At 39.6% G+C, this 20,460-nt stretch overlaps 2 protein-coding genes across 2 annotated transcripts in view; one reads left to right on the top strand and one right to left on the bottom strand.

Annotated features, from left to right (window-relative positions):
• Positions 1 to 13,643, top strand: part of PGM5 (phosphoglucomutase 5) — a 78,262-nt gene extending 64,619 nt beyond the window's left edge. The window contains exons 10-11 of the mRNA XM_055699694.1: positions 254 to 388; positions 12,063 to 13,643. Of these exons, the coding sequence (XP_055555669.1) occupies positions 254 to 388; positions 12,063 to 12,152 (225 nt within the window). The 3' untranslated portion in view covers positions 12,153 to 13,643. The remainder of the gene's footprint in view (positions 1 to 253; positions 389 to 12,062) is intronic.
• Positions 13,644 to 18,045: 4,402 nt separating this feature from the next.
• Positions 18,046 to 20,249, bottom strand: TMEM252 (transmembrane protein 252). The gene is made up of 2 exons (XM_005440808.4): positions 19,596 to 20,249; positions 18,046 to 18,504 (listed from the first exon to the last, which is right to left on the bottom strand). Exons 1-2 carry the CDS (start codon positions 19,949 to 19,951, stop codon positions 18,150 to 18,152), a joined length of 711 nt encoding a protein of 236 aa, XP_005440865.4. The 5' UTR covers positions 19,952 to 20,249; the 3' UTR covers positions 18,046 to 18,149.
• Between the last annotated feature and the right edge of the window lie 211 nt (positions 20,250 to 20,460).

Genomic DNA, 20,460 nt, shown 5'->3' with positions numbered 1-20,460 from the left:
CAGAGCAAGAACAAATCAGCTAAAGAAAGTAAAAACAGCAGTAAGAGGGTCCTTGCTATGAGAAGTGGGAAGGAATACACAAGATCATTTCTAGTCTTTAGAAGGAGAAAAAAAAAGAGTAATAAATCATTTGTCCAAAGTAAGGAATTGCATCCAAATTACCATTCCTTTCACTTTTCATTTTAAAGCAGTGAACTGTGATTTGCAAAGGTACTGCCGCGTTACTTATATGCTGCTCCTTCTTCTCCCATAGGGGCTGCGGATTGTTTTTTCAGATGCTTCCAGGCTGATCTTCAGAATGAGTGCTTCTAGCCATGTGAGAGCTACTCTCCGTATCTATGCAGAGAGTTATGAAAAGGATCCTAGCCAACACAATAAGGAACCACAGGTAATGCAATAATATTGTAATAAGTTGATGAGTAATGCAATTTCGTTGTAATAACAATGGCTACAGGTTTTCATCTTTAATCAGAAGGAACACTCAGCAATTTGACCCCTGTTTACTGTTAGTGGATGATTTTCCTGATCATGTGACTGTAAACATTTTGAGGCAGGACCAACAATTTTAGTATGTTTGTGTAATATCTAACAAAACAGGAATGTCAGGGGCTGAGATACCTGGTGATAAATGCTGGGCAATGACTCTTAGTCTATTAAGTGAAGCTGAGCTAGTTTTAGTTTTTCTCTCATTTTTTTGCAAGTGTTGTAATCTGAATTATAGAACAATATTTTTAAAAAATATAATAATTTTTCAAGCAGGTTATCTGGGGACCACTTAGTTACAACATCCCAGAGATTCCTTACAGTAACAGTTATGCCAGAGTCTAAACAGTGCAGGGATTCCTTGTAAGGGAAAGACGTGCAGCTGTCTGAGAATTATCTGATATCACAACTTTCCTAAGAAGAGTGAAGGTTGAGAGCAGGTTGCAGTATAGTCCAGCAGATGCCTAAACCTTTTTGTTATACAAATCACATTTTGATTTCCAGATTTTTCCCAGTAAAACACCTTAATGCAACAAGAGAACTAAAGATGTTTCATGGAAGAGAGGATAAACATTTGGTTGGTAGTAAATCAAAAACCTGTAGTTTGAAGTCCCATTTAGTTATGTATTCCTGACTGTAATGCAAATGCAAATTTCCCAAAACATAAAAGCTGTCAAATGGATTTGAACCCTAGGCAAATGTTAGACATTGTTTTTTCACTGGATTTTCACCATAAATTTAGTGAGTTTCTTCTTATGCTATTAAACAATTGTCTATCAGTCATGAAAAGTGCTGCAGTTTTTTCCAGAAATGTTGCAGATACTATCTATTTATTTTATCTGCTTCTTAAAGAGCAGTTTGCATCCTCAGTAACTCCTCTGACAGAATACTTACCATTTTAAGCCTCCAACAGAGTAAAGGACCATTTTTCAGCAGTTCTTTTGTTTTTCTGTGCACCTAGGTTTAGCCAGTGAGCAGGGTTATAAATATATTTTGGCCGAGGACATTCGCACTTGCTACTGTATTGGGTTTATGTAGCAAAGTTTTGATAGTGGGGGAGGGCTGCAAGGGTGGCTTCTGTGAAAAGCACCAGAAGCTGTCTCCATGTCAAACAGAACCAGTTCCAGATGGCTGCTAGGTGGACCCACCACTGGCCAAAGCTGGGCCAATCAGCGATGTTGGTAACCCCTCTTGGATAACATATTTAAGAAGGGTAAAAACCGTTGTGCAACAGTAGCAGGGAGGGAAGAGTGAGAACATGTGGGAGCAACAACTACGGAGACACTAAGGTCAGTGAAGAATGGAGGGGGAGTGACAGAGCGGCTTGGTGGGCACCTGGTGGCCAGCCAAGGCCAATGCACCTATGTGAAATTTTGCCACAGCGCAAATTGTTTATCAGCTGCATTAAGCTGACCATTGTAAATATGGTTCTTTGTGCTATGTAGGTAAGGCATAGATGAAATGAAAATAACTCATGGGAAGAAACAGACTAAGACATTCGTTTTAGACATTTGCAGTGGACTTGGAGTAACCTTGTGATATGTGACACAAAAAGTGTTACCTGAACACATTTCCTGCCTAACAAATCCCAACAAAAAATACTAGAAAACAATGGAGCATGTACTTGCAGCATTCGTCTAGCTAAACTTCTGATGTGCCTTTTAAGATGGAATGTTTTTTGCATCAACAGATTGTTCTAGTTGTTACAAGGTATGCAATATGAAAGAAGCGACATGCTGGCAGAGTTTAAGTTTGTGTGTCTCCTAATGTAACCTGCAATCAATGCTCTTCTTTTTTTAACAACTTTTTTTTTTTTCTTTGTAAATGAGTGGAAAACAGCAAATGTTCTCAGTAAATCTTCAACTTGTAAAGACACTAGGTTGAGGGAGCAGAGGTTATCCTTAGAAAATGAGAAATGTGCTGCCCTGCTGTTACATTGAATCTCTGTTCTGCCTGGGTTTGCTTGAGAGACCCAATAAAGTCCACTGCAAGGTCTAGTGACCTCACCAGCAACTCACATTGCGTCCAGGGAGCAGCCAGAAAGGGACTGCTGCTCAAGGTGGTAGGAGCCAGGCACCCAGAGCAGCTATGGCACAGGCGGTGCCATCATTGTCCAGGGGACAGTCCCACAGCTGGCAAGTGGAGCAGGCAGAGCAGAGCAGGGCTCTGGTAACAAGCTCTGTCGACCATCCCAGACAAGGCAATTGATGAGTCAGGTTCAGGGTCCGTCTGGAGCAGGAGATGGGATCAGAGACAGGGCTGGAGAAAAGGCTACTGTGTGAGTCCGGCCAGGAGACAGCAGGGTCAAAGTCAGGACTGGACACAAGCTACAACGTACATCCGAGGGTTATGTCAGGGAGAAGAGCTACCTATAGCACAGGTCTGAGGTCTGCCCAGGCAGCAGAGCCAGAGTCTGGAGACAAGCACTCCTGTGGCACAGCTCAGGCAGGGGCTGACACCCCTGGGCAGGCTGAAACAGCCGTGAGCCCATGGGCAGGGTGCAGGGGAGAGTCCTCGGGGGAGACTGGGCAGGGCAGTAGGGCTTGTCACTGCTCTCAAGGCTTTCAGAGTCTGGTCTTTTATTCTAGATACCAAAAGGGTCTGTTATTCTTAGAGACAGAAATAGGCTGAAAGTTTTTTTCCTGTATGTGTACCAGAGCCTGTCAGATTGTTACACTTTTGGCTGTTTATGAAGGATATTCCCTAGTGAACAGATAATCCCAGGGGTAGAAACGTCATTGCCTTGAAACTCATTGCAGGGACTTTCCTGCATTCATGCGGTGCAGACAGACATTTTAACATCCAGGCTGGCTCAGGAAATACATACACTCTCCTCATCTCTTGCCATGTGCACCAAATCTAGGACAAACAGCAGTTTCATCACAATTAACGCAATAAATTCTTTTTCTGGTTTCTCATTTTATAGTATTGCACAGTTCCCACTGCTCCTCTTTCCTTGCCCTGGCTGGATACCTTGCCAACAATGTGAGGGCATTAGGACCTGCAAGGTCATAGATTGTATCCCGTAAGCAAATGGTGGATTTCAAGGCAGTACATAAATTTGATTTCAGAAGATCCTCATGTTAGTAAAAAATTAACTGAAAATTTCTCAGGAGGTCCTTTGATAATCTTCAATGGAATATGTGGAAGACAGTGAATAGCAAACTCCTTTTCAACATTGCTGGGGAGAGGCAGCATAGTTTTCCTTATACTGTAATTTCTTTGTTGTTTAGTTTGCTTTGAGATTCATACTGATACATGTACATCAGGAAGAGCTCTAAGAGATTTGAAATTTTAAGTACTTTGTTTCCTATTCACTTTCAGTAATGGGGCCATAAACAACATATTCACGTTACTCAAAGAGCACTGATGTAAAGTATGTAAAGTATATACCTTATATGTAGTATTTAAGAAAATTGTTACATTTGGGATAAATGCTTATTTTTCTTTAAGTGTAGGTGATCTTCATAATTGGGTAGATGACTACATGTAGCTTCTGTATCATTGCACTCTGCCTGGAACAGCTGTTCAGGAGAAACTCTCTTGCATACTTCTTATATTATAAACCAAGACATAGAATTAATTGATGATTGGCTGCTTAAGTAAATACTTGGCTGCTTCTCCTTACTAGACCACCTCCTTCCAATACCTTCTTTTCATTTTTTACATAAATAAGTGGAAGAGGAATGCTTTGCATTGCTCTGTGTTTTTTTCCATGTATCACCATTCACTAGGGTAATTCCAGTGAATACCTGAAACAAAAGGTAAAAATACCTTGAGACATCTTTTTGCCCTTTTTTTGCAAGAAATAAATCTCTCTGTCTTGATAGACAACTCATCTATATTGGAAGTTACAGTCTGATTTTGTGGAATCATTGTGGTAAGTAGCTTGATTTTGTCTCATAACAGCATCCTTTTTTTCCCCCTTTCCTTTCAGACAAAGCCTCTTCCAAAATTATTCACACAGCTTTTCAGCAGTTTTCAAGTTTTTCTAGTTTGCTTCTGTTCCCTTTGGCAGTGTAACTGCTGTTGGTGAATCTTGAACAGATACACAGAAATCTAAACCACACCTTCCAATATGCATGCTGAGACTTGCATATTGTCCTGAAACACCAACATGACATTATGGCACTTCTGGAGTGAAATATTGATTGGGAGGTATTGTAAAAGTAATATATGCAAGTACATTTCTTTTAAAAACAACTGTTCACTTGAGGTGGACAGAATTAATTGTTTGCCTTAGAGGTGCTGTACTTCTGTGGATGACCATAGTACCTTTCCCACAAAAGGCTGGACCAGATGATCTTTCAAGGACCCTTCCAGCCTGGGCTGTTCTACGATGAACCTTTGTCCAGAGCAAAATTTGGACAAAGATCTGTAACGATGCTCAGTATCATCCAGGTTCAACTACAGTGAGAGTGCTAGCTACTTTGGTTTGATACCCAACAGAAAGCCTGACATACTTTGAAGGACTATGGGGGCTGCTCAAAGCTGTGCCTCTTAACTTTGGCCAGAGTGAGCCATCAAAGTGAGTGATGCTCAAGTGAAGGTCTCCTCATGCTTTGTTGTGCTTCAGTACTGTGTAACGCTTCATGAGTCTTACAGGAAGAGCTGATTTTCAGGCCTTATGGCCTTTAAGTGTATGTTTTCCTTCAGAATCATTAGAGCTTCCATAAGAGCATTCTTGTAACCAAACAGAAGCAAGGATTATAAGCATCTTTTTTTCCAATGTATATGTTGGCCAAACAGTAGCTGTTAATGAACATAAGGGTCACACAAATCTTGTTTTAGTAGTGTCTTTCATACAGTTAATTGGTAATACTTTCCACCTAGAATAAATTAAGCATAGCAACTGCCTGATCAACATGAGTCCAAGGGAAAGTAGTAAAATATGCCAATAATTAGAAGTCTGAGGTCATAGATAAATGTGAATGGCAGTGACTTCTAGCTGTTGAATGATCCGTTGAAGGAAATTGGCAGAAGCAGCTTCATGGTCAGCTGGGAGATAAAGAATGGCTACTTTTTCCATTACTAGTTGAATTCTTCCTATAAGCCAGTATCAACAGGAGTGAAAATCAGGAGCAATAAAGAGAAATGGCTATCATGCTGTGTGCAGAGTATATTACAACCAATTCCATGTAAGCATTTTAAAATTACATGATTTATAGTGGTGATGCAATCTAATTCTAAAACAAAGCCTTGAAAACAATGCCAAATGCTTTTCTGAAACTGGAATATTTTCCTTAGAGTGGAAGACCACTCTGGTGATGCTCCTTGGCACTAGTGATGTCCCTCATCACTCTTTATACCTGAGAAAATCGCTTTCCAGATAACAGGGAAGATTTCCTTAAAAAGACAATCTCTTTGGTTTTAACCAGTCCAGTAGGCATCCAACTCACACTTTCAGGAAGTGCAGTTCATTATTACAAACCACAGACTTCTATCTGTAATCTTGGACCTTTATGCATTGGCATGTATATTTTTCTAAAATTAACAGAGTTAATAGCTGTGCTAATTGTAACACAAATGGAAAATCTAGAGATACATTGAATGGGCATGAAATATTAAAATAAGAATTTATTGATCTTTAGGCTCATTTATAGCCAAATTTTATAGATCAGCTCATTATTTGTTATTTGCAGATCTCAGCACATGGCTAATATCTTCTTGTCCTTTGTCTAGCCACCTGGATACATTATCAAAATTGGATAAGATTCAAACAGGAAGTTTCATATATAAGTACCAAGAAAGAAGTGACCCATTATGCAGAATTGCTTTGAATTGCTTAACTTGTAAATCCAACATGTCCTTCAACAGCATGGTTGTGCTGCTGTTGCAGGATAAGTGCCCTGGGAATAATGTAGTGAGTAATCTGGATTGTTCTGAATATGGGCTAACTAGCTGTGTTTGCAGTATGTTATTATTCATTAAGTGAATTGCAACAGCAATAAATAGGTGTTGTCATAGACCTATGCAGTCTATATCAGGTACTCTTAAAACGGGATGCAGTGAATTATTTTTGCAAAAGACTAATGAGCTAAGTGCTAGTTAGCTACAGAATAATTAGACTAGCAGCAGCCAAGCAAAGATTTTGGGGCAGGAGTTGTTTCTTTGTGTTTTTGTCCAGAAAGGCAAGGCAAATAAAAGAAGAATCATTGGAATAAACTGTGTCTTGATCTTCAAAGACTCAATTTCTGAAACAATTTTTGAATGGCAAATAATGGAAGAAAAACCTGATTCTCAGGTGGACCTTGGTTGGCATATGAAAGGATAATGAGTATGTATGATTGTATATATGTAGTGATTAAATAAAGCGTTAGTTTATAGTGTGACTATATCCAAAAGCAGGGAGCTGAAATCAGTAACCCAGAAATCCTTGTGTCCAATGTGACTTATGAGGTATAAAATTAAAGGTTTCTGTATATGGTCCTGTCAAGACGCTCCTACAACCCTAAGCACAAGTGCAGTTTGCTGTAAAATGATTGCCTCTCTTTACTTTTGAAGCATTGCATCTTCTAGCATGGCTCTGGTTGACTATTAAATCATACAGTATGTCCAGAGAAATCATATGAGGTTTTGCCTTTACTATTAAAAGTAATAATACTTGCTTTGAGGGGACATGGGATATAGAGATTTCCATCTGTTTGTTCACACTTTTAGGTAGCGCAGCATGTTTGTACTGTTCAGGTAATTTAGCTTCTGATTCTGCCCAAAGCCATACAATGACAAATTTTAAATCAGCTGGAACTGGAAAGGAATATAGGAAAACTACTTCATGTGACAGTAATTATAAAATATTTCATGAATCCAGGAAATTATTTCATTAAACCTGATCTTCCCTCAAAGCTCTTTGGATGTACTAGAAAATAACTATTCTGTTGCAAATGTAGATGTTTCCGGGCACCACTCAGTTTACATTTTCCTCCTGTCTTTTTCACCCCTCCTGCCTGCCCTCCTCTATTGCTAGGGGCAGAACAGCTGGCCTCCTGACCTTTATTGTATTTTTATTTGAGTTAGCAGGCAGACCATGCACAAGAGTAGAGAGATTAGTTCCCTTTTTCCTACAGCGAGTGTGCTGCTTCATGGTAATAAAATTATCATTACCAGTGCTGTGTATGTTACAGAGCCAGTCCAGTTTGTTCCACGAAGAGCCAGGCTATCCACATTGTTTAGATCTTCTGGGATGGGTAGCTGTAGCATAAACCTGTCCAAAGACTTCTGGTTTTTTGGAATGCAAGACCCAAGCAGGCACACTGAGCTGAGCTGTGTGTTGAACCCTTATGGCAGAAGCCCTGCAGAAGGTACAACTGTGGTGCCAGACTATGTGATCTTAATGCCGAGATCACCGTCTAGTTGTTTCAGTCCATGCTTTGTATCTCTTCCATCACTTTAGTGTTGCTTTGTAAGTGTATTTTTTTGACTTTGAAAGTACGTTACAGCCAAAGGAAAAGCTCCTTCTCATAGGTAAGGCCATCAAAAAATGTTTTGGGGATCTGCCCCTCTCTTCTGCCTTTCTTCTTTCCCTTAGTTCATGTGATAGTGATTCTGTTGCCCAGGTTACAGAGGGCTATCAGCAGCTTTGAGCAGTCACACGAAGCAAGGGGAAATGACAGGGGAGCAGGAAGAGGTAAGAAAGGAAGGAGTTATTTCTTGATTCCTCTGTGTCCTTGTTCCAGGGCATAGAGCTGTCTCAGTTACCCTGACCTCTCTAAACAAACTTCTGTGTAATGTTTAAATGATAAAAAGAGAAGGAATGGAAAGGAATTTAAGTTTTAGGAGAGAAAAAGATTTCTAGCCCAGGCCTGAAACATCAAGGTTTATCGTAATTTATAAAATAATACCAACAACACCTAGCAATTACAGCTTTTGGTGACTTTGAAGCATTCTGCAAGCATGCTTTTTTCAAGGCTGCCTTTACGAATGGGAAAACTACTTTAATTGTTGCTGACAGGCAAGCAGCTGATGAAGTAGAATGGACAGCAGTTTTTAGAGAGAGATGGAAAACACTTGGCACATCTTCTGTCTTTACAAAGCTCCAGAAGTTAAACTATAGCCTTTCTTTGAGAACTTCATGCTGTACTAACCCACTTGTTTATCTCTCTTTAATTCTGAGGCATTAACAATTGTTCTATGGAAATTAATTCTTCTGGAACAGGTAGTATTATGCCAGCTCTGCTTAGAAATCTGTTGCAAGGTCTGAACATTTGTTCTGAAATAATTACTGTCCAAAGTGCCATTTTGATTATTAGTAATTCAGGTGACTAAATGCCTGCGTAACAGTCACACAAGGTTTAGCCGATTGATGCTGGATCTTTATCGCCAGTAGGACATTCTCTTAAGACTGATCAATTTGAATGGCCTTCCATTAGCTGTCCTGGTGATCCCAGAATACAGAGAGCAAATGGTTTAGCCTTTAATGTTTTACAAATAGTGACATATATACAAATAATTGACCATGTTCCTAGTCTTCCACCCTGTACATTCACTTGGGTATAAGTAAAGCTGAGAGACCTCAAAATAACACTGGGTGGGCATGATGCTGAATGCAAAATGCAGATCAGTACAGTAAGAGAAGACAGAGCAAAACTCGAGAAGTGCAGAAGAGAGCTGTAGTTAGCTGGTGTTCAGTAAAATGTTTGGATCCTATTTGAGGGCATTACCATTCTGTTAGCCTTCTTTTGTTCTATTTTTCCCAGATAAATTCTGCAGAATTCTTATTACTTATGAGACTGATGGAGCAACTTGGTTTTGAGGCTTACATTGAACTGGGAAAGGTGAATTTGAGACCTATGGAAAATGTCTGTGCCTAGACTGTGTAAAACTCACCTACATTTAGTTTTCCTAAAAAGACTGAAATTCAGTGCAGGCTGGAGGAGAGACTGAAGAGAAAAGATTCACGAACTTTCCAGGCAAAGACTGGACAGATCATTTTGCATCAGAACTGCATTGATTTTTTATGGAAGTTGGCAAGTCTTACTGCAAGTGCTACACATAGTAGGTTTTCACAAAGTGTTTCTTGACATATAGATGGCATTTGTCCACCTGATTTGAGAAAATTATTTAGAAAAGTATTTTCTAAAGCCAAACTCCAGACACATGCTGAGCCTTTAACCTGCAAGCAGGTACATTTCAGCCCTGCTTGAGCCTTTGGTAAAATCGATGCATCACAGGGCAAATCTTGTCTGAGAACTTGACTAGAGGAAAGACAGTTATACAGAATTTTCTTGCAAGATACAGAGAGAAAAAAAAAAAGCTATATGAGCCAAGCAGGAATGATACACCTCTGACAGCTTTGGTACAGATTATTCCCAAGCAAAGGGCTTTTGCTCTTTGTTTGCTTTATGTTAGATATCTGCTTCTTTGATGTATTTGCTAGTATGAATAATCATTCCTACCAGTTATTTCTTTAGAGATATCACTTCTATCTGTTGTTAACTAAAGCAAAACTCTGATTTAAGTAAGTTCTTTTAATTTTCAGTTCTTAAATTTTGTCTAAAGGATAACATACCATATCTCCCAAACTGTTTCCAAGAGCTAAATATGCTAACGTACAGTGTGATTGTAATTGCCATTTCGAGTCAACATACCAATAGTAATTTCTTAAGTAGAAAGAAACATTTGAAAAATATTTTAAAATCAAGATCTCTTTAAGATATAGAAGTCTTTGTAGAATCATATTAACTGTAGATGATTGCTGGCTGGGATTTCTCTTTTGCAACTGAAATGTAAACTATTTATTACAGAGATAAAGGAGCTTTTAAAAGGCATATACAGCTCCAGTTCCTTGCTGTTCTGCCCGGCTCTTGCCATTCTGAAGAGAATGCACTTTTGGCTTTTTTACATCTGTAGGATAAAGAAACTGTCATTAAATTGAAATGTGAGAGGACAGAACTAAACCAGGACTTTCTCAGTTGAGAAGCATGATTGTAGCAAGCAGGATATTTAGTAGTAATTGGAGTGACCTGGCAAAACAGCAGCAGCTAAATTGTTTATGTAAATGGGTGTCATATAAACTCATTTGATTTTGTGCGTTGTTCAAAGCATTGTGTCAAGTTTGTTTGGTTTGAGTTTTTTTCTTCAGAGTGCATTTGGTGCTTAAGAAAGCAGGGTCAAGTAAAGCTGGTTAGCAGAGTTGCTCTTTAAATTTTCTTGTGCTTTTTAAATTAAATAAGGAAGAGGTTTCTTAAGGGAGTGCCCAGAGGGACTTCATGTGCTTTGGTCTTACTTCAGTTCTCCTTAATCCATGTTGCTGGAGGGAGGGAATGATATATGAAAGATCTTACAAATTGGCACATTTTAATTTTTTTTTTTGCAGAATTTGCCCACAATTACGAATTTGTACTTTGCATATTAATCTTTTATCTAAGCATGTTTGACTTTAGTGGGCTTTTATTCTGCTTCAGTGATTATTCAGTAGGTAGATATCTACAAAAATGGAACTTTTTGAACAATAACATGTCAGACTGCTCACACCCATACATAACTAAGTTTGATCGTAAACTCACTTGACACCAGTGGCAGTCATGGTGTTATTCCATGGCTGCTTGCACAGTAAGGTTGTCTCCTCACCCTTGATTTAAACGTCTGACCATTTGTATAAATAAAGCAAACGCCTCATACTGTCAGAAACTGTTAGGTGGCTGAAACGGATTCAAAGTATTTATTATATTAAGAATATACAAAAGATAACTGTAAATTTAAGTTCTTCAGAATTACTGTTGTGTTTGATTTGATTTTTAAACCTGACAGGTTTAAAGCCAGAATGTAGTCTATTTGAAAGGGGCAGCAGCGGGAAATCTTTGAGCATCAAAAAATTACCTTACTAGTCTGGTATTCAAATATATGATTCTCTGAAAAGAAGGTTTTTGCACAAAACTCTGGTCTGCTGGTTTATCTTTACGTATCATTTAATCAACTGAGAAAAGATTCAGTTGCCATGTGAAAAATTGTGTTTTACTTGGGTTTCATGAGGTACTGTTATTGTTGTTACCTGCATTCACCCATCTGGGCAGTCCCATACATGCAGACATTTAATAAGGTCTGTAGCCTGGAACTTGAGAGTTCAGGCTGCTTCTGTTGGAATTTATGCTATTTAATACAATTGCAGGTGGTATTAAAAACACACTTCTGTGATTTCTGTTAAGGTAATTGTTGGATTACGTTCTGACCCTAAACTTCACAGATTAAGTACATATAGGAAGAAAAATCTCATCTACATAGCTTCCACTCATCAGAATATAAATAATTTTACTTCTGTGATTTCTAGGTTGTTTTGGACAGCAAATTTTGCCAAAGCTCTGCAATTCCTGTTACATAGAGAGACATGATCAGTATAGTATTTTTACTGGTTTCTCTTTTCTGTGTAGCCTAGGTACACTTATTGTAGTGCTTCACAAAACATATGGTTAGCGTGGTACTTCATTTTGTCAAGTATGACGATATAGATACTGTAGTTGTGTCAGTGTTTATTATTAAATTATTTACTATTATTATATAATGCTACAGTTAAAAGGGGGATTTATAAATGGGTTTGTTGATATTTATATTTTATGTAATTCAATGTATTTCTTCCTCTTTAGGCTGTGCTGAGTCCTCTTATAGCAATTGCACTGAAAATATCTCAGATTCACGAGAGGACAGGGCGAAAGGGACCCACTGTCATCACCTGAAGCCACGGAAGATTGTTAAACCAGGGCCAAAAGAGGAACAGCAAGGAAGAGACAGGACCTTGCTGAAATTTGTTAGCCATTTGTGCCTTGTATGATTTTAAAAGTTTTCTTGGGAATAGAGGTAGGGTAGGAAGAAAAATTCAGTATAATATTGAGCATATTCATTTGCATTGATCTCCAAATACAGTAGTGTATTGACTTCTTTGTTTTACCTGCAATATCTTAATTTCAGATAACAATATAACCAAAGAAAGAGGCCTTAAACTTCAAGTGTTGTCAGCAATGTGACAGAAATGGAAAACTGCTTGTTTTTGAATGCTGTGATAAAAGTTGGGAAAATTTCGGTTAGGGAGAGGTGGGGAGGAGTTGCAAAGCAAAGACATGCTTGGTGGATATTGTTTGGGATCCTGTCATCTTCTTGTTGGTTTACAAGGAGGTATACAGAGCATGTCTGAGGCATAAGGGCTGTATGCTTACACTAAGCTTTGCAAAGAGTGTATTGCCTCTTCTGACACCGCTCCTCCTCTCCTGTCTCCTGTTGCTCATACATGCATGCTGGCAGCAGTGCTGTATACATACTTGCACATGCTTCCAAAGAAGGGGTTATCCCATATTTTTTTTACCCCTGCTTTTAAAGCATATCAATGTGACTTGTGCCTTTAGATTTTTCTGATTTTTTGATTCTTTTTTTTCCTCCAAAGGGAGGTATGTGTGCTGTAGAAGCTGATTGTGTCCTTCCAGTGATATGTCGGGTGTGTAACCTGGCTATCTTTTGCAATATTCCTCATGTCAGGAGATGATATTGGTGCTTACTGTGTTTGAAAGGTAATCACTGCAAGTTCAGCAATTTTTCGTGGAGGAGTTATTAGGGAAGTTTTTTTAGTCTTTGGAGTACTTCTGCTCTGCTTACTTATGGTAAGTGAAGCATGTAGTGAAGAGGAAATGAAGACAAATGCTAATGAATTAAATAGAAATACTTGTCTGATTCACCAGCTGGACACAGTTTCTGTTAGATTCTTTGTATCAGTGGATCATGGAATAAAAATCTGGGGGAAGATACGTCCTGGCATAGATCTGAGAAGGATATTGGGGATATGGGCAGCGTTTTTCTGCTTATGAAATGATACTGCAGTTCTAGCTACAATACTGTTCTCTGAAGAACACAAACACTTTATGCATGTGACTTGTTTGAAAGTTTTGCTTCCTTGGGAACAGTGTGGTCACTTGTATTGTTCATCAGGGTGGCTTTGTGCAACTTGCCTCTTTGCAGTGTGTTTCAATTCATTGTGGTTGTCAAATTTTAGTGCAATTTATATAATATTGCAGCAGAGGAAATTGTTTTGATTTCTTTCAACACTTCTGTCAAAGAATTGCTATGGCACTTAGTACACAATAAAGAGTAATGCTGTATTTCTGTCTTAATACGTAATTGTGGACAAGACACACTGCACTTCCAAGCATCCTAATAAAACTGCCTTTAATACAATTACATTATCTAGTTAATTGTCTCTAAACAAATAAGGTATTAATGTTCTCACATAGTGTTCTACCTTACCATTAAGTATTCTGATAAACCAAAAAAAAAGAAAGATTTTAAGACTTTATTCTTTTTATAAGGATTTTTTTGAAGATAAACACAGTATCCTCACATCTACTTTTAAATGTAATGATATTAATTTTTACAGAGACCTTGTTTATCTATTCTTTCATTTTTCTTATATATCAAACTCCTCTAGGTGCAGGATAGTAAGCTCCTAACTAGTGGATCACACATAGTCAAGCACAGACACTCTCAGGATTATGACACTTGGTTCAAATTGCTGGGCTGCATGCAAAACTTTCTGAAAGGCAGTCCACACACCTCTAAAATCTCTTACACATTCTCTGACAATGAAAGGATTTTTGATCACATGGTGAACTAGCTAGTTATTCTATCAAGTATCCCTTTAGCCAAGCTTCTGGGACTGGGACTCGCACTTTTGACAAGTAAGATGTGCTGAAGCTACATGTCTTTCAAGATGTAGTGGGAAGACTCATGCGTAACACATTGGGACTGTGAAGAAGCATACTTGTGCTTTTATCAGAAAGTCACTAGAGCACTAGCTGCAGTAGATGGCAGTCTGCTTTCATGAAGACAGTCTTCATGAAGAAAGGATACGTTTTAAAATCTCAGTACTGACTTTGTCCTGGGCTTCAGCAACAATAGTCATGTCTCTGTACTGAAATGGAGAAAAGGGCTGTTTGTATGGTTTTTAATAGCTATCAAACAGCACATTTCCATAACTAGCCTAACCCAAATTCCACGTGCCATCTCTTTCTTATGGCAACTGGTGATACTAATAAAATATAACAACTGGTATTTTCCACCAGTTAATTGCTTTTCTCTGCAAGGAGTTGAAGAAAACTTTCTAAGGCTGAAGTACAGTGTGTATCTATATATATGATGTGCTGGAGAAAAACTGCAGCCATAATCTCATAAAGTGGGCTGCATTTCCTGAAGTCTTGTACTTACTAACATGAGAGATGAATGCTTGGAAAAGAGCAACATACATGAACTTACACAAAGATGTAAGGCTCCTAAAAATGGACCATGCATCTAGCAGAGGGAAAACTACTGTTAAAATTGTTTGTCTTATTACAGTGTCTAGGCACTATGACAGAGACCCAGACCATTCTGTGGCTATTGCTGGATTAGGAGTTTCATCAAGTCTGGAAACTGCAAGATTCCTGTGTTATTCAGCTGTGATTGCGCTGACATTTACTTGGACAGTAATTTTGTTTCCTAAGACCTCAGATTTTTCTGTACCCAGCATATATGAGATATAGTGCCAGCACGCTGGAGGAAAAGGAGCAAGAGGGATTTGGGGAGACCAGTGAGAGAGAGAACAATTTCAGGGTACGTCAGTAGAGGGCTGGCCAAGACAGGGCTTGAGTGGGTCCCAGGAACAGAGAAAGAGGTCGCAGGTGGCAGAGAGGATTAGGAGAGGACAAGTTGCTGGGTTCAGCTGGAAAGAGAGAGGTGTGGTAAAAGAATATTAATAGCGTAACAACGGATTTGAGAGAGGGGAAGAGAGAAAAAGGAAGTAAAGATGGGAAGGGAGCATAGTCTAACAATGATTTAATAATGTCCAACATGAAAGAAAACTGTCTATAATCTTACCTGTTTAATGACAGTGTATTGTAGTAACTGGTCTTATGATCTAAGATAAATAGTAGTCTACACTAGGGGGAAATAAAGGCAAATTTGGAGCAGTATTGATTGGTGACTGACATAACTTTAACAGTTTACAAAACCACAGTAGTTCAGGCTGAATTACTGAAAATGGTAGTAGGATATAGTGCCAATGTGACTAGAAGCAACAAATTGTTTGGTGTAGTCTCACTGGGGAGCATGGTTGTGGCTTTTTACCATACAGGCTTCTAGCATCTGCTCTTCAGCATCATGTCGTTTGAGCTATGCCATAAAATACCAGCAAATTCACCTGCCAGCACAGCTAAATTACATTTTCCGTTGGGACAAGTGCCCTTCTGTAAAAGTTAGTGGCAGGATGAGAAGCACATTGTGTTCAAAGAGACCATTTGGAAGGCAGCAGTACTCACCTGAACCACGGGATCACAGAATCCTTGAGATTACAAGGGACCATCTAGTCAAACAGGACTAGAATCATCTAGTCAATCTACCAGCTCAGAGCAGGGTCAGGTAGAAGGAGATTGCCCAGGACCATGTTCAGTCAAGTTTTGATTATCTCCAAGACTGGAGACTTTACAATCTGTCTGGGCAAACTGTTCAATAGTTTGACTACTCCCACAGCAAAAAAAAAACCCACCCAACTTTCTTGAGTGTTCAAGTGGAATTTCATGTGTTTCAGTTTGTGCCCATCACCTCTTGTCCTTTCACTGGGTACCACTGAGAGAAGCCTGGCTCCACCCTCTTCTTCATCCTCTTCCACCTCTCTCTCCCATCAGGTACTTGCAGAAATCAGTAAGATCCTTCCTGAGCCTTCTCTTCTCCAGGCTAAACACTCCCAGTTCTCTCAGCCTCTTATTGTATGACAAATGCTCCAGTCCCTTGATCTTTGTGGCCCTTTGCTGAAGGTAGTCCAGTATGTCCACATCCCTTTTGTACTGGGGAGCCCAGACCTGGACCCAGCAGTCCAGATGCATCTCAGCAGCACTGAGCAGAGGAGAAAGTTCACCTCCCTCCACCTGCTGGTGATGCTTTTCCTAATGCAACCCAGGGTGGCCAATGGCATGAAGGTGAGTTGCTGGCAACTTGTTTTCCAGTATGTGACCCCCAGGTCTTTCTCTGTGGAGCTGCTTTCCAGCCCACTGGCTCCCCAGGGGCAGAACTTTGCATTTCCTTTTGCTGAGCTCTGTAAGGTTCTTGTTGGCCCATCTCTCCAGCCCATCCAGGTCTCTCTGAAATGGCAGTAAAACCTTCTGTTGTGTCAGCTGCTTGTTCCAGTGTTCTGTCATCTATCATCTGTTGTCCAGATAATTAAAAAGGATGGTAAACAATATTGGATCCAATATTGACCCTGGGTGACACTGCTGGGTCTCCGGCTGGACTTTGTGACAGTGATCACAACTCCCTGGGCCTGGCTGTTCATCCACTTTTCAATCCACCTTACTGTCCACTTAGTTAAACCATATTTTGTCAGTTTGTCTATGATGATGTTTTGGAGGTGGTGTCAAAAGCCTTACTAATGTCGAGGCAAGCAACATCCGCTTCTCTCCCCTCATCCGCCAAGGCAGTCATCTCATTGTAGAAGGTCATCAGGTTGGTTAAGCATCATTTGCCCTGCATAAATCCATGCTGACTACTCCCAGTCACCTTATTGAGCATGGGTTTCACAAAGGTTTCCAGGACTGGTTGCCCCATCACCTCCCCAGGGACTGAGGTGAGGCTGACCAGCCTGTAACTCCCCAGATCCTCCTCTTAAAAGACAGGAGTGATAATTGCTCTCTTCCAGTCCTCAGGAACCTCTCCCAGACACCACAATCTTTTAAAGGTAATGGAGGGTGTCCTTGCAATGGCACGACCCAGCTTCCTCAGCACCATGCAGGTACCCCGAGTCATCCCATGCCCTTTAAGTGCTCCCTAACCTGATCCTGCTCCACCCAGGGTAAGTTTTCCTTGCACCAGACTTTTCCTGTGGTCTTGAGGGCCTGGGACCCTTTTTTTTTTAGTTCCTGTAGTCTCAGGTAAGCTGCAGTGGAAGGAAATGCTTATAGAGACAGCTCAGAGGAGTCAGAGAAGGTTTTTCCTCCTGCAGTTGCTAGTTCCCTCCAAGGAGCTGTGAGCACAGCCAGGGTCATCTGTTTAGCAGCCAGGAAGTGTATTCAGTGTCTTGTATTGTGTGCTTATCCTGAATCATGGAGGCCACGTATCATATAAGCAAGTACAAGGCATTTGTTTTAAATACAAAATTTATTAATGAATTCAATAGTAAAATACCAGCTATTAGTACCCCAAAATAAAACAAGTAACTTGAAAGGCATATGATACAAAAATAAGCATTTACAACAAATAATTTACAAATTCCAAACTAAAGCTGAGTTAATAGGTTTCCCAAGTTAGCTAATGTTACGTTACAAAGCCACAAATGAGGGCTCTCAGCCGAAACTCCTTATGAGGCCAAGACATTTAAGATTGATAACAGCATGATGCTTCATTTACCTTGCAGCGTAAGAAACTCCTGTTGCCAGTGATGTTGAGTTTTGCAAGATACAGCCTGGTCCTTTCTGTCTCTATGGAGATTCCTTCTGCTTTGAAATACTGAGCACCTTATATATGTATAAATGTATATATGTATATATGTATATATGTATATACATACATACGTACGTACATACATACATACATACATATCTATATCTCCCCTTCAAACAAATGGTCAATGCTTTTCCTGGGCAATTTCAGCCTAAGTGGTGTACTATTAGGGATCACTGACATACATCTTCTTCCAGCTTTCCCCACTTTACAGATGCAGGGGCTTACCCACTGCCTGTCTCAGATGTTCTGACAGATATTGCTCTTTCTGGGGTTCCTTGGCAGTCTGTATCCTGTTGGTAACTGTTTTCTTGTGTGGATGGCTGAGAATTAGACTCCTCTCTGGGGTCTGCGTCTTGGTCACCTGTTTGCTGCTGCAGTAGCTGCTGCGCAGATGATTCGTATGGTGGTGCCTGTTCCTGGTCAGTTTCACTGATGAACTCAGCACTGCTTTCACTATACGGAGGTGGAGGGATGTTGATGACTTCTTGCTGTTTTAGTGTGGAGGCAACTGGCAGTGAGGAGGTCTGTTTTTCAGGATCTGTGCTGTCTTCATAGGAGGGGGGATAGAAGTCAGACCTGAAAAAAGCAAACCAAAAAGAAACACATCCTGGTGAAATGTGATTTATCTCAAGAGAGCTTGGTTAGGTGCTTTGTCTGTTACGTTTCCAAAGTCTAGATCAGGCCTAAACTGCAAATGGAAACTTAACTAGGTTTAGATCAATGGAATATATTAGTATGAAACAGCTAGCATATCTGGGATGATTACCTGTGTCTTTCTACAAAATGTTTTATTAAAACACTGCATTCTAAAAAGGTGAGTTTTCCCCATGAGAGGTTCCACCCATGGCATACAAACACTTGTGCTTGTGAGTATTTCAACAAGAGCCCAAGAGAAGTTTGATTTGGAAGAAGAAAGACATCACTGTTCAAAGTAGGTTAAATTAGTGAGTTGTTTGTTATTACAATAATCATTGTTTTCCACAGTTTTGAAATACATTTTGCATGTTTCTGCTCATCTAACCAAAATTTGCTAAGTGTTATTGTTACAGTATCTTTAGAGCACCCAGTATCAGTGTTTCTGGTGTGGTTTCCACAACAGTCTGGGAAAAGTAATTCATATCCAGTGACCCTGTTAAAGACTTTTGTCAGGCCTAGTGCCAATCAGTTTAAGAAACTCTTTCTCTCAAAGTGTCAGAGTTTGCTCAGACATAGAAGGTACGATTACACAAGAAAACTTTAGCAGGAACCATATAGCTAGCTGAAGCTCCTTACATACCTCATTGTTAATAATATGGGCATCTATCCCACAGCAGCACATCTGGAATTGTCTTTTGGGATGGAACTAATGATGCTCCTGCAGGAGCTCCTTGAAGTCGGTGTTGCTGTACCTGCTGCCTCCATGCATGACTTTGGACCGCTCTGTGCAACATGCTACATTTCCTGTACTATACCTTGCCTTATGTACTGTTTGCACAAATTGCTGTTCGGACATTGCTGCTTGCTTTAGAAAATCAAATTTCAGATTACAGTTCTCTCCATAGAAATATAATAGAACGGCTACGTATTTTTTTATTTTCTAAAGACCTTGTATTACTTTCTTCTCACAGCATATTTACAAAACAGCATCCCTCCCTCCCAGTTCGTCAGCAGCAGTCTGCAACACATACCTGTCTATAGTGCTGACATGTAGCTCTCCATGGCTGGGGTTTCGAATAAAGATACTGCTGAGGCATCTGAATTTCAAGGCTTCATGGAAAGTGCTCCAGAAAATGCCAGTCAAAATGAGAAAGAAACCCAAAGTTAACAGGCAATAGAACACCAGCTCGCTATTTCCACATCTGCATGTATAGGAACTCGTGGAAATGCAAAGGACTCCCAGACAAATATTGGAGAAACCAAGTAAGAGCATAAAAAGCCGAATGAAGGTAAAACCAATTTTCGGCATCTTTCCAAGCAGACACAGCACTTGGTTCCTGTCTGCTGTTTGTTTGCTGGCTCTCTCAGCTCTGCTGCTCATCTTCATGCATTGGTACTTTATACACTTGAGGATCAATTGGCCTTTGGACAATTAAGAGAAGCAGGCAGTTTTAAGATACTCATTAACTCTTTGAGATACTCATAATCTCTTTTGAGATTAATTTGTAATCTTAAACTTACTTTAAGGAAGGAAGCAGAGACTTCCTGCGTCATTCCTTTGCCACCGTAATCTCTGGAGTACATACTGAACTGCTGCATTTGCTGCATGTTACAATTTGCAATGGTTTACACAGTACTAGTTTATGAATGAGACCTGTATTTGTTTGTCTTTAAAAAAAAAACAAATAACAAAACCACTATTCATAACTCCCTATTAAAAATTTGAAGGGAAAATGTACTTCTTTCTTAATCATGAATTTTCATTTATTATTGGATTTTGGTCTCCTGTTTCTGACACATTATTAAACTGCCTTGATATTTTTAATCATCCTTTGAAAAAGGATAGACTTCTAGCTTGCTATGTGTGCAATCAATGAATTTAGTATATAAAATGAA

The sequence above is a fragment of the Falco cherrug genome, chromosome Z, assembly GCF_023634085.1.
Source record: "Falco cherrug isolate bFalChe1 chromosome Z, bFalChe1.pri, whole genome shotgun sequence".
Classification (NCBI taxonomy): Eukaryota; Metazoa; Chordata; class Aves; order Falconiformes; family Falconidae; genus Falco; species Falco cherrug.
Note: the sequence above shows the minus strand (reverse complement) of the source record. Positions and strands in the feature narration are given on the sequence as shown.

What these genes read in the sequence shown, in the direction of transcription:
- TMEM252 (XM_005440808.4), bottom strand. Translation starts at nt 19,951, where the DNA reads ATGAAGATGAGCAGCAGAGCTGAGAGAGCCAGCAAACAAACAGCAGAC. An exon ending in CATGTCAGCACTATAGACAG is followed by an intron (nt 18,505 to 19,595) that starts GTATGTGTTGCA and finishes TGCTTTTTTCAG; the next exon opens with GTCTGACTTCTATCCCCCCT.